The following is a 15,102-nucleotide window of genomic DNA, read 5'->3' on the forward strand; positions in this document are numbered from 1 at the left end:
ACAAAATCACCAGAAAAAAATATGTAAAATCATCATAAATCCACACAAAATCGCTTAACAAAAAAAATCCCCACAAACACACAAAATCCCCACAAAACACACAAGATCACCATAAAAAAACACAAGATTATGACAAAAACAAACTACAAAAACCATCAAAACACACAGAATCCCTCATCATCAGTCAGTATAATTTAAGATCGCTGTTTGTTGGTTTGAATCCTGAATCTTAACATAATTAATGGAGTCTTCATATTTAAATATTCTTTTCTACGGTTGTTGTTTTAAATGTTCTGAATAAAAAACTGTTTAGTTTAATTTCGGCACCAAAAATGTGTCGTTTGGTGTTAAAATCTTCCTCTTTGGATTAAAATTTGCATCTTTTAAAATATTTTGAAGGTTCTCCTCCATTTTCTGTCCATTTGATAGAAAATAAAACCATTACCATGAAGATATTCATAAATCAGCAGATTTTTCTGAACTGAAAATGCAGTTTAGTCACAGAAACACTGATTTTGTTGCCTTTAAATATGATTTACGATGAAGTCGGGGTTCTTTCTGGTTTCTTTGCTTTTCTTTGTTGTGCAAACTGTAAAATAATAAAGCAAACACACTCTTTGGACCTGCTGAAGCCCTCCAGCTCTGCAGCAGCTCCTGTTTCATAACTCTCATCTCTTACGTAAAGCTGCTTTTATTTCGGAATCCGTCCCTCAGAGGTCGAGTTTGTTCGAATCCACCGAAACCAACCGACTTCTAAATGAAATCAGAGCCGTTCAGAGGAGAAGTGAAGCTTCCTGATTTATTTAATCAGATTGTAGAGCAGCAGCCGTCATCGTCTCTCTCTGCTCCAGTCCTAAATATAAACCGCTGGAGGAGGAAGAACCGTCAAACATCTGAATAGAAACTGGATCTGGAGTCTGACGGGACGAGAAAACAGCAATTTAAACTCATTATGTGATGGAAAAACGATCATTTTAAACATTTTTCTTTCTTTTCTTCCTTGAGCAGAGGTTCAAAAACTGATAAAAACAATAAATATGTTTAAAAGGCCTGTAAAAAGATCTAGAAAAAATATGAAAACAAACATATTTGTCAGATTTTCAGCTTTCCAACAGTGCTTGAATGCATCATGTGTGATGTTCAGTTCTGTCAGAAAAGTCAAATCTAATTCTTTTAAAATTCACCAAAAATCAACTGTTTGCATTAAAGATATTCTGCACAAAAAAAAAATTCTGCATCTCTAGCCAAAATGGAACAGCACAAAAGTCACATGACATATGACACCTTTTTCTTAAAATAAATCACCCAAATGACAACATTGATCAGACCCAGAAACTAAAAAAACTCCAAGAACAGTCAGATTTTCAGCTTTCTGACGGCAGTTGAATGCATCACATGACATGCTGTTCAATCAGGAAAAATATCCAACTTAATTCCAAATGTCTTATTAAAAAAGTTGTCAAAAACAAACCATTTACACTACATAGATTCGGTAAAAAACTACAAATTCTGAGTTCCTCACTGCAACCAAAAAGCTATGAATGACTCAGCTGTGATCAACAGTCACATGACAAAAATTTGAGAGTTTTGGGTGAACTGCGAGGAAACTCAAACCTACAGGTTCAGTAAAATAAATGCAGCATGGCTCCGAAACAGAGAATAGAGGAGCAGGTTGTTGGAGATACATCTTTATAGTATTAGCCACCATTTTCTTTTATTTTTGTAATATAATCAGAGAACTTCAGCATTATTCCATCTCGAGGTTTATAAGACGATGAGAACTATAAATATGTGGGTTTTGAAGCCTCATAATCTGGTCTATTCCTGTATTTCTGCTCCTGTAAATGTGCAGAGCGACTCGATGATGAACGACCGTTTCATAAAGCGGAGAAGATGAAAGTAAAAGCCTGTTTTTTTTTCACGCTGTACTACTGACCCTGTTCTATATTAATCTGAGAGAGTGCAGGCGGAGAACAAACAACACAACGGCTTTCAAGGCAGACTAATGCAGTCGACACTGGAAATAGACGATAATGATGAAGGAGGAAGAACGACACATTCAGGACGTCAAAACTCCACTTACTGATGGAGAATGTGTAATTATAAATATGAAACTGACTGGAGGATGTTTGTTCAAAGTCCAAAGATACGTTAATAATCTGAATAAAGTGATCAGAACGCTCAGTTTCAGCATCATTGTTTTAATCTCATTTATTCTGATTAGCTGTTTTTAGGGAAGAAATACCGACTCTGGATAGATATAAAACCACAAAACCCATTTTAGATTTGATTGATAGAGTGTATGGAGTAGAGACAGTACGCATGGATCGGTTAAAAAGAAGCAAAGTTAAGCAAAGACAAGGAAAGATAAAACACATTAATCTAAGCCATATTAAGCTAACCTAAGATAAGCTAAGCGAAGCTAGCATGAGCTAAGTTAAGGTAAAATAAAAGAGGATAATCTCAGAAACGTTAAGCTAAGATTAGCCAAAATTAGCTAAGATAACATGAACTAAGATAAGAAACGCTAAAATGAGCTAAGCTAAGACAAGGTAGGATAAAATAATCTGTGCCAAGTTACACTAACCGAAGATAAGCGAAGTAAAGTAACAAGACAATGTAAGTTAAAACAGGATAAGCTAAGTCACGTTAAGCTAAGCTAACAAAAGCTAAAATAACAAAGTAAGATTTAAAAAAAAGCTAACCTATGCTAAGTTAAGATAAGACAAAGCAAGATGAGATGAGATGAGATAAACTAAAATTGGCTAAAATAAGCTTAGATAATTTAAGCTAAGATATGAAAAGCAAACATAAACTAAGCAAAGACAAGGTATGGTAAGAACATTAAAGCTAAGCCAAAAAGATAAACTAGAGATAAACTATGGTAAGCTGAGACAAGACAAGGTCAGATAACATTAGGTAAGATATTGTAAGAAAAGCTAACATGAGCTAGGACACGGTATGATAAAATGATCTAAGTTAAACCAGGATAAGATGAACTGGGAAAAGCTAACATAACATTAGGTAAAATAAACTAATCTAAGCCAAGTTAAGCTAGGACAAGATTAGCAAAAATAAGCTAAAATTAGATTAGGTAAGCTAAGCTGAGATAACATAGGCTAAAAAAAGATGAAACCAACATAAACTAAGCTAAGACAAGGTATGATAAAATAATCAAAGTTAAGCCAAGATAAGCTACGACAAGAAAACTTAAGATAAGACAAGACAAGACTAGCGAAGATTAGCGCAGCTTAGATAAGAAAAAATGTGGTAAGAAAAGATCAGCTAAGGCAAGGCAAGATATGATAAGCTAGGATTAGCTAGGAGAAGATAAGATAAGCTACCATATGGTAAGACTGAGAAAAGCTAACACATGCTAAGATAAGCAAACGTGAGCTAAAAAGAGATAAGCTAAGATAAGCAAAAATAAGCTAAGAAAAGCTAAACTAAGATACGACAAGCTAAGCTGAGATAAACTAGGAGATGATAGGATAAGCTATCATATGCTAAGACTGAGAAAAGCTGACAAATGCGAAGCAAAGGCAAGCTAAACAACGATAATCTAAGATAAGCTGACATAAGCGAAGATACGATAAGCTGAGATAAGCTAGGCTCAGACTACTCCCGAAGGAATTTCTCGTGCCAGATATTGTTCAGAAAACAAAAAACAAATCATTAGAATAGGATAAAACTTCAACTCTCTCCAAGGACTTTTTACCATCACTTAAATAAATGAAAATTTTTAATTTACTGATTTACATCAGTTTAAATAATGTTGGTAATCACACAAACTTAATAGAGTGAGAAACTGAAACTGAAATGTCTGCGTTAACTGATAAAAAAAATGTAGTTAAATTAGCTGGATAACTTCTTCAACTTATCATTAACTAAAACACTATTGATTGTAGAGGAAACTCTGACTACCAGAACTCAGTATATTTCATTGGTTGAACCTAATTTCATTAGAAGTTGTCTTTTTGTTTTGATTTTGCAGTAACTTTGTAGCTCTTTAATTGGCTAACTAAAGCCTGGATTTGTTAAATCAGGCTTTAGTTAAAACAGTTCTGGTTTTGTTGTGATTTGTCGTCTGTTTGAGGAGGTCAGAAATAAAAACTCTACGAGCCCAGAACACCAACGAACGACACCGGCGGCTGTTTTTCTCTGCAGTGTTTTTGTTTATGCTTTGACCTCAGCCGGCGTCTCCGACCTTGAATCCAGACGTGAGCGGGAAGTTTCCCCCCGGGGGGGTAAATAAACGTTAAAAAAACATCACAAACCAGGAGCAAAGTGTGTCAGCGGCTCACAGAGAAACGACCTGCAGCTTGTTTTGATGAGACGCGACTCCCTCGCCTCCATTTTGTCCTTTTCCAGGTGAGTCGGCAGGTAATGGCTTCCTCCAGGGGGGTCGGGGGTCATGTGACGGCAGCCTGTGGCCAATCAGAAGCCAGCGAGCAGCGATCTAATGTCTGATGTTGGAGAAGTCGTCTGACATTTGTGGTTCAGGAGGTTTTTCTTTGAGCTTCGGGGGCTTCATGAATTAATAACGACCGGCTGAAAGTGAATCCGACTTCAGCCCAACAAGGAACTTAAACATCCAGCCCTGTTTTTTTTTTAACTTCAAGCTTTAAAATTATGTAATCAGATTGATTTTTCCTCCTACACATCAACGTCTGAAGATAAAACTGGTTTTGCTTCATGTTATAATAATTTAAAGGCCACGTATTCTCTGTGAATAGTAATTCAAGGAATATTTTCAGCCATATTTTGAAAAATATCATAAAAATAACAAAAAGTTTACATATTTAACATTAAGTTTTTACTTTTCTCAACATTTTAAGTCCAAACAAATCAGCATTTAATATCATAAAATCTTAGCTATCTGTCAAAATACAGTTTTCTTTAATCAGTATATGTAATTATATCTGCACATCTACACTGACATGCTGCTGGAGGCCAGAAAACATGAGAAGAAGAAGAAAAACACATGAAAGATAAATCAGATCAATGAGTCTTTAATGAAATACGTGAATCAGCTTCCTGTGAAAATGTTCCTTAAATCACAAAACTGTTTATTTACTATAAAAAATATTAATGAACTCTCCAAAGACAAATTGATCCCTGAAGTTCCCACATTTTAAAAGCTGGAAATGAAAAATATTTGGTAATTTTCCAGGAAACGTGACTCAGACGATTCATTTCTGCTCACATCTGCTGCTGATTTCTTCATTTAATTGACTTTTAGCTATGATTCTGTTTGTTTGCTGCACAAATTAAAAGCCGATTAATGAGTTTGTGGAAAGTTCAGCTGCTAAAGAAGAAAAATGAGGTTTTTGTGGTGAATTTTTGCCAGTGTCAAACATTTTGTTTCAGGCTCCCGCTAAGTTCTGTTATCTAACAATCTGCTCCTTAATTACTTTTCTCATTAAACAGTGAAAAATGCCCGTTAGCTCCAAACTGATGGATTCATTTGTTCTCTCGATGCCAAAACCTTTCATTTCCTACACATTTAAGAAGAATTTTATTTAAATTCATTTCACTTCAGATAATTCCATCTCGCTTCAGCAGAACTTTGCAGGTTTTTTAGTGTTTTTTACGTCCTATAGAAGGAATTTTAACCATTTTTTAACCACAAAACCCTCTGGATGGTTTGAAACAGATGTTATCTTTTAGAAATCAGTCAAATCATTCCATTTATTAGAGTCACAAACTGTAAAAACAGAAAGAATCATAACATTTTCAGCTTTCAGATGGTTCTGGACTGTATCTTAGTGTATCTAGTTATATGTGGGGGGTTTTCAGGAACAAATGCTAAAAATCTGAGCAACATTTCACTGAAATCACTTTATTTTATTTGTTTCATTTAGAAATTCTCCAAAAATAAACCATTTACTAAAATCAGATTCTGTAAAAAACAAAAAATTCTGAGCTCTTCTGCTCAACTGAGAAACTATGACTGATTCAGCGACAATAAACGGCAACATCACAAAAATTCTGAGAGTTTTCAGGTTGAACTGCAAAGAGGGAAAACAAAACAAACTGGATACAGTTTACAATTAATGTATAACGAATGAACTACACCACATTAAAGGAACTATTTTGTCCTCCAGAATCACAGAAATGTTAAAATACCAATAATGTAACTTTTTAGTTGGTTAGTCGTGGAGATAAGGTAAATTAAGATGGATTTTAATGTTATCTAAATCATTTTTTTAAAGTTTTGTGTGCTTAATAACCAGAATTATGAACACAAGCTGTTGAATGTAAAACAAGGAAACAAGAAATTAATAAAAACTAAAAGTTATCAAACCAATTTTATAAAGTTACCTCAACCTGAAGTCAAGTTTAAATAAAATAACACAGAAATTCTGCATCAACAAATCAAAATAATGTTGAAGAAGCTGAAAGATGTAAATATTTAAATATCTAAAGAACGTAGAGCCGACATTTTGGTAACACCTGGAGAAAAATGCTGCAAATTAGTGATATAAGAGAATTAAAGTGCATAGAGAAGGTACATTTGAGTTCTTTTTTCATTCTTTTCATGGTCGTTCTGTTTGCAGGACTTGAGTAAACAAACCAAAGTGAGTAAAAAAAAACAGACAACCCACTAAATATGAAACGTTCTCTTCCATTTTAAAACAAAACCAGACACCAAATCGACCTCCAACAGCGCTTGTTTCCATCCCTAAACTTGGTACAATGATTAAATCTCCAGATATCTCACTTTACCAACAACCTCCACACAAAATCCACTAAATCAAACCAAAATTGAGGATATATTTGTAGTTTTTTGCTTGAGAAACCGGCTTCATGAATCAAAAACCTGTTGGCAGATTCCAAACAAAGCATGAAACCTCTCAAAGTGGTCATTCTGTTCGCAGGACTTCAGCAAATGAGCCAAAAAAAATCTAAACCTGTTGGAGTTGAGAAGGTAAAGGTGAAGATGAAGGTGTAATCCAGCCAGCTGAGCTCTGATTGGTGGATTCTTTGTCCAACTGGGTCATGAAATGCCGTCGTGGAGCTCAGACCTTCCAGATATGAGGCCAGAGGGTGGTGCCGGCGGTTCGGGGGGTTTCCAGTGTTGTTTGGGGTCAGCGGTGTTTGGAAATCTACGCCATTGTTCGGATCATATCAAGTGTGAAAAACGGGGGCAGACATGAGGCCCCCTGCATCCTCCTCTTCCTCCTCCTCATCATCATCATCATCATCATCATCGTCGTCGTCGTCGTCCCGTTAAATAAGCAAACACTCTGAAGGAGGATTTAACCTCCGTCACACCGACACCACGCCAGGCGTTATTTACACTCTGACAGCTTCAAAGCCCCCAGAGGAAGGAAAAAAAAGGAAAAAGCATCACTTCCTGTCTGGATCAACGACTTAACAAGCAGCTGATGAGGTTTGTGCTCCTTGAAGACTGAAATCAACTCTGTTTATTTGCTCTTTAAAGCCAAAATCACCTCATTTAAATCATGAATCTGCTCATTTTTGGACCAAATTGAAGAAAATCCTTCATGAAAAGTGTCTATTAAACGATTCTCTCTTTTGTTGATCTTCAGTAAATTTAATTTGACTTCTTTGACCACAAAAAGACTCTTTCATATCAAAGTGAAAACACAGTAATGTCAATTATTTAAAATAAATAAGTAAATAGAACTTAATCAGGTAGTTTTAATCCCTAAATTTAACCAGTTAGCTTCATTTTCTAAACTTAACCAATAGGTTGTGTTTACTTCGTCAAACTAGTTTTGCTGCTGAAACCTCACCAACATAAAAAATAATCAAAATTAACCGTTTGATTTTCTAAACTAAGTTTATAAACTTCACCAACTAGTTATGGTGTCCAAACTTAGCCAAGTGTTTCAATTTTCCAAACTTTTCCAGTAAAATCTGGTGTTTAAACTGAACCAAGTAGCTCTGCTTTATAAACTTCATGTAGTTTTTGGACCTTGAATTAGATTCAAGATTGATTATTTATCACAAACACAATTATACACAGTATAAAGCACCGTGAAATGCATTGAATTACTCAAGTAGCTTACATTTCTAAACTTTGCCAATTAGATTTAATTTTCTAACTTCTCCAATCTATCACTGGTTTATGAACCTCACCAAGTAGTTCTGACTAGAAATGAACCAAGAAGCTTCATTTTCTAAACTTTGCCAATTCGATTGGCTAAAATTAACTCAGCACTTTTGGTTTTTAAGCTAAGTCAAGCAGATTTGTTTCCAAAACCTCACCAAGTAGTTATGGTGAATGAAATGAACCGAGTATTTTTGGTTTCCAACCTTAACTAAATGCAGAAGTTGTGCTGCCTGAACTTAACTGAACAGTTTGGGTCCCTAAAATGAACCAAGTAGTTTTGTTGTTTGAACTTAAGCGAGTAGATCTGGTGTCTAAAATGAACCAAACACTGACTGAAAAGTAAACATCGAGTGAGAAACGGTGAGGAAAAGTCTAAATGAGATTTCAGTGATAAAGAACAGCCGCAACAGTCTGAAGTAAAGTCTTCACTAACTTTAACCTTTTGACTGACCATAGTTAAACGGCAGATAACGTCCAGTAGAACCTCCTACACGGTGGGAACCAGCAGCTCTTCATGGATTCACTTCAACACTAATCCACGTTGTTTTTCTTCACTAATTCCAAGAGGTTCAAGTGGGTAAAAACACAGGAAAATGGTTTAAAATTTAAAAAAAAACCACTAAATATGAATCTTTCTCAGTTTTCTTCTCCGTTTTAAAACAACAACAGACACCAATACGACATCCAGCAGCGTTTATTTCCATCTCTAAACTTGGTACAAGAATTAAATCTCCAGATATCTTATTTTCATTTTAATTAAATCTCCAGATATCTTACTTTTATTTTCATTAAATCTCCAGATATCTGACTTTTATTTTCATTAAATCTCCAGATATCTGACTTTCATTTTAATTAAATCTCCAGATATCTTACTTTTATTTTCATTAAATCTCCAGATATCTGACTTTTATTTTCATTAAATCTCCAGATATCTTATTTTCATTTTAATTAAATCTCCAGATATCTTATTTTCATTTTAATTAAATCTCCAGATATCTTACTTTTATTTTCATTAAATCTCCAGATATCTGACTTTTATTTTCATTAAATCTCCAGATATCTTATTTTCATTTTAATTAAATCTCCAGATATCTGACTTTCATTTTCATTAAATCTCCAGATATCTGACTTTTATTTTAATTAAATCTCCAGATATCTGACTTTTATTTTCATTAAATCTCCAGATATCTTATTTTCATTTTAATTAAATCTCCAGATATCTGACTTTTATTTTCATTAAATCTCCAGATATCTTACTTTTATTTTCATTAAATCTCCAGATATCTGACTTTTATTTTCATTAAATCTCCAGATATCTTATTTTCATTTTAATTAAATCTCCAGATATCTGACTTTTATTTTCATTAAATCTCCAGATATCTTATTTTCATTTTAATTAAATCTCCAGATATCTTATTTTCATTTTAATTAAATCTCCAGATATCTTACTTTTATTTTCATTAAATCTCCAGATATCTGACTTTTATTTTCATTAAATCTCCAGATATCTTATTTTCATTTTAATTAAATCTCCAGATATCTGACTTTTATTTTCATTAAATCTCCAGATATCTGACTTTCATTTTAATTAAATCTCCAGATATCTGACTTTTATTTTCATTAAATCTCCAGATATCTTATTTTCATTTTAATTAAATCTCCAGATATCTGACTTTTATTTTCATTAAATCTCCAGATATCTTACTTTTATTTTCATTAAATCTCCAGATATCTGACTTTTATTTTCATTAAATCTCCAGATATCTTATTTTCATTTTAATTAAATCTCCAGATATCTGACTTTTATTTTCATTAAATCTCCAGATATCTTATTTTCATTTTAATTAAATCTCCAGATATCTGACTTTTATTTTCATTAAATCTCCAGATATCTTATTTTCATTTTCATTAAATCTCCAGATATCTTATTTTCATTTTAATTAAATCTCCAGATATCTTACTTTTATTTTCATTAAATCTCCAGATATCTTACTTTTATTTTCATTAAATCTCCAGATATCTTACTTTTATTTTCATTACTCTCCAGATATCTGACTTTCATTTTCATTAAATCTCCAGATATCTGACTTTTATTTTCATTAAATCTCCAGATATCTGACTTTACCACGGATCTCCACACAAAATGCAGCACGTATTCAATGCACTGAATCTCCACCAACACTGTGTTAAATATCAACTCGTCTGACAAAGAGCAAATTCTTCACATTTCACAAAGATAAATTAAGGGTATATTTGCAGTTTTTGCTTGAGAAACCAGAATCGTGAATCAAAAACCTGTTAACAGATTCAAAACAAAGTGTGAAACCCCTCAAAATATTGTTTAAACCCAAAATCTCCTGTCAAATTGTACCTTTTGGAAGCTCCAAAAGTTGAAACATCTCAGCCTAACGTGTCGTCTTTAATATTCGGATGCCTGTAACAAACACAATCAGCAAAATCTTCACATTTCAGAGCTAAAGCTGGAGCATCTTTGCCATTTTGGCTTGAAAAGCCTTCAGCTGTGATCCAGTTTGTCTGTTTATCAGCTGCACAAAGCAAAAAACCTGTCAAAGTATTAGCTTCTCTCTGAAATATCAATTTAACAACCTTCAAATTCAGTCATTCAGCTTTTCAAATATGCAACTTTGCTGCCAGTCTGTCTGCTGCTAACCCTGTTTTCATTATCAACGAATCGCCCGATTATTTTCTCAATTGAAGGTCAGAAAACAGACAAAATGCTCCTCAGTTAGTTTCTTATCTTATGCTAAGTTCAGGAAATCAAGGAATTAATCAGCGAATTGTTTCAGATTCACCGTCATCCTGGATTATTTATTATTTCCTCGAGCAGCAAATCAGGAAGTGTTGTTAAACTCACCACATCACCAAAATGACTCCATTTATCAGCCAGAAATTGGAGAATTTGCAATTTAGATCAAAATTCCACAAGAAAATCACGTGTGACAAACCAAACCAGAGTGAAACTTCATCATACATACTGTCATCTACGCAGTTCATTAAAAAATGTGACAAAAATAACCCGTTGGCATCGACCACACTCTGTAAAAACTCAAAAATTCTGAGTTTCCATCTGAACTGCAGGCAGTGTTTCCACAGAGCGCAGACAAATATTTTAGAAAATATTTTCCCACTATTGCTAACACCTGTGCACATCTGGGAAAATGTTGGATTTTTTTTTTTTCAATTTTTTGTAAAACAAAATCCCCAAAAAATTACTTTTTTTATGATTTATGGCAAAAAAAAAAGTTCTCTGTCAAAAAATGAGCAAACAGTGAAGAAAAATGTGACAATCACAAAGAAATAAATAAACCTGCAGTACTTTTATGTTGCCTGTCTTTAAAAAAATCGCCAAAATGACGGCATTTATCAAAGGTAAACTGTAAAAACAGAAAGAATCACCATATTTCCAGCTTTCTATCGCTCCTCTTAGTGCATCTCTTGTGATGTTTCAGTTTTATCAGGAAGGATTATTCAAATCTGAGCACAAAAATCAAGATATTTCATCAAAATGACCTCATTCTACTTGTTTAATTTAGAAATTTGTCAAAAACAAACCATTTGCTCCGATCACATTCGGGGAAAAAACTAAAAAATTCTGAGCTCTGTGGCTCAACTGAGAAACTAGAACTGACTCAACTGAGACCAACAGTGATGTGGCAAAAAATCTGAGAGTTTTCAGGTTGAACTGCAGGCAGTGTACACAGCAGATACATCCAGCACGGTGAAACATACAGCTGATGAGCAAAGTAGACAGAGTTAGTTTGTGGAGGGTTGTCAGTATTTGTTATGAAATTACTCAAAAATTGTTCAGAATGACTGACAAAATTGTCAAAAATGACATAAACCTCCCCAAAAATCACTCAAAATGAGTCTAAAATGACACAAACACTTCCAAAATGAACCTAAACAAAACTAAATGTTGCAGAATTTCTCCATAATATACTCTCAAAATGTCCAAAATGATTTATTAAATACTACAATTGACTCAAAACCTTTAAAATTGTCCAAAAATAATCACCAGAGGAAAATAAACCAAACTGGATCCATAAAATAAATGCAGCATGGCTCAGAAACAGAACAGAGGAGCAAGTTGATGGAGATCCATCCAGTGAAACGCCTAGAATAAAAATACTGAGGCTGTAGAAGCTGTAAAAATGTAAACAGTTAAATATATAAAAAGTGTCTGAATTTTGGTAAAGCCTGTGGACATCTGGAAAGACATTCAGCTCTTTTTTATGATTTCTGGCATTAAAACTGTGATTCTCTTTCCTTCTTCATGGCTGCTCTGCTTCCAGAGGTTCAGGACTTTAGATTGTAGTTAAAATGACTCTGCAGTGATTAAAAATGAAACAGCAGCACATAAATAAACCTACATTCATGTTAACGTTATCAAGTTTCTACACACGCAAATAAAAACCTTCAATACGGAGATAAAAATGTGGAATTGGAACCAGAATCTGTGACAAACTAAAGCAGAAGCGCTGAATGTTTTCCACCTCGTTCAGACTCAACAACACTTTAACCTCGTTTATCAATTAACGTTTTCTGACATCAACCAGGTATTTTCTGGTTTATTTCCGTCAAGGACGGCCGGTTACACTTTAACTTCAACCCTTCAGCGCTGCTCAGAGTCGAGTATTTCCTCCTGAATCTGCTTCATTTGCTTCATTAACTCCTAAACCTGCAGCAGCTCCGACAACTACAACTTTATCATCATTTCACAACTAAACATGAAATTATAAGCTGTATTTTGGACTAAACCCACAAAGATTCCAACATGTGGAACCAAATCCAGACTGTTACTGAACTTTCTGAACCTGATTTCCATCACATTAAACAGCAAACTGCTATTTATTGTTGTTTTTATACTTCAATATTTATCTCTAAAATTCTAACATCTGCAGCTGAAACTCCAACACCCAGAACTTCCTGTTTCCCTTCAAACCAAACCTCCATGATTTAGCCATTATAGTGCAAAAATGTGTTTTTGCACCAAATCCACCAAAATTCCAACACGTGGAACCAGATCCAGTCTGTTCATGAACTTTCTGAACCTCATTTCCATCATTCTAAACTACAAACTGGTATTTATTGTCGTTTTTCAGCATCTGTAGCCACATTAACTGTCCTAATCTCTCATTTTCTTCATTATTAAAACTCTAAAATTCCAACTTCTAGTGCTGGAACTCCAACATCCAGAACTTCCTGGTTCCCTACAAACCAAACCTCCATGATTTATCCATTAAAAGTGCAAAAAATTTTGTATTTTTGCACCAGATCTTTAAATTCCCTCCACTGATATCTGGATTTAGAATGAAACCTGGACATGTGGAGCCAGATCCAGGGTGTTTGTGAACTTTGTGAACCTGCTCTGCTCCTCCACTGATTTCAGGCCACAAAGGCTGCTGATGGAGCCTCCCCCCTCCTCCCCTCCTCCTCCCCCTCCCCCTGCGGCCTCGCCCCTCTCCTCCCTCTCCTCTCTCTCCTTTAGGGATGCAAGGGGCTCATCGGTGTCCGGACCAGGCCCGTCCTCCTCCCTGCGACCCTCCGCCGCAGCGCAGCGCACAAACGGCCCCAAACCACCGCCAGCTGCTCCAGACGCAGCGCAAACAAAGCGGCGCAGAGCTGCACGTTTCTGCGTCCGGTGCGCACACGGCGGCGCACGTTGCCCCGGACCCTGCAGTGCGGGGCAGCTCGGTAAACTCTCACTTTCACCGGATCACAGCCTCATCCGGCTGGGCTCCGGCGGACAGCAGCGGGTCGGCTCTGACAGCCGGCCGGCCGCAGAGTCCGAAGCCCGGCCGCGTGTCGACACTTGGCACCGGTGATGCTCGGTGCGCTCCGGCCGGTGCTGCATCCTCAGCGCGCACCGAGCCGGACAACAAAACCGAGAACCGGGAGGAAAGCAGGGATGCAGGGGAGGGGGGGAGGAGAGGAGGGGAGGCAGGCCGACGGAGGGACTCACCAGTCGGTGTCCGAGGTCTCGTCAATGACGTCCTGGTAGGCGGTCAGCAGGGAGAGTCTGTTCTTAGCGAGATTCACAGCCATGATTCCCTGCGAGCATCAGACCGCTGCTGCTGGAGACAGACACGGAATGAGGAGGAAGAGGAGGAGGAAGAGGAGGAGGAAGAGGAGGCTCCGACTGGTGGAGACAAAGGGGAGGCTCCATGTCCGACGGGTCCTAGCGCCGCCGGCCGGTCTGGTCCTGATGCCAAACTGTGGAGACACATCTGGAGCTTTAGAGCAAGAGGATGGTCTCTGTTTTTAAAAATACACAATCAAACAAATAAATACATGAATACAGAGTTTATAATTTACATGACATTGGTTTCTGTACTTTTAAAATGCAAATATCTCTCTACAGACATCAGTAGAAAGCTTCATGTTTACACAAAAAAACATCAAATAAATATTATTTATTTACCATCGAGACAAAATTTATATTTTTACACACTTTTTCTTTATTTTACAATGTAACAACAAAACTAAAAAATGATGGCAAAGACATGCTAAGAGACTGAGATACTGAAGTCCTGCAAGAAATACATAAAACGACTGCAAAGAGAGTAAAAGCAACACAAAGCAAAGACTTACAGAACAACAAGAGAGATGAAAAATGACTATGAGACTTAAAATGAATAGAAAGAGACTGGAAACAACTACAGAGATGCAAAATGACTGCACATTGATTCAAAACAACTACACAGATGGAAAAAAATGACTACAAAGAAGAAGAATAACTACAAAGATGCAAAATGACTAGAAGAGACTGGAATAAACTGAAAATTGATGCAAAATGATGAAAAAAACATTATAAATGACAGCAAAGCGAAGCAAACTTCACTACTTTTTGCTTGTAATTATTCTGGTTTATTTTGGGGTTTAAAGCAAACAAGAGAACTTTAATCTACATGCAGCAGCTTAAGAGCAGGATTTACCGCGTTTAACAAAGTGTTTTAAAAATGTCTTTTGAAGCGTGTTTTAGAATGTTTCAGAAGTGT

General features: G+C 35.7%; 1 protein-coding gene across 5 annotated transcripts in view; it reads right to left on the bottom strand.

The window, feature by feature from the left end:
* The window catches only part of dbn1 (drebrin 1), a 142,680-nt gene extending 128,455 nt beyond the window's left edge, over nucleotides 1-14,225 (bottom strand). For all 5 annotated transcript variants that reach the window (XM_022206907.2, XM_022206905.2, XM_051937406.1 and 2 more), the window contains exon 1: nucleotides 14,067-14,225. In XM_022206907.2, coding sequence (XP_022062599.2) covers nucleotides 14,067-14,149 — 83 coding nt within the window. In that variant the 5' untranslated portion in view covers nucleotides 14,150-14,225. The remainder of the gene's footprint in view (nucleotides 1-14,066) is intronic.
* Nucleotides 14,226-15,102: the final 877 nt, after the last annotated feature.

The sequence above is a fragment of the Acanthochromis polyacanthus genome, chromosome 17 (genome assembly GCF_021347895.1).
Source record: "Acanthochromis polyacanthus isolate Apoly-LR-REF ecotype Palm Island chromosome 17, KAUST_Apoly_ChrSc, whole genome shotgun sequence".
Classification (NCBI taxonomy): domain Eukaryota; kingdom Metazoa; phylum Chordata; class Actinopteri; family Pomacentridae; genus Acanthochromis; species Acanthochromis polyacanthus.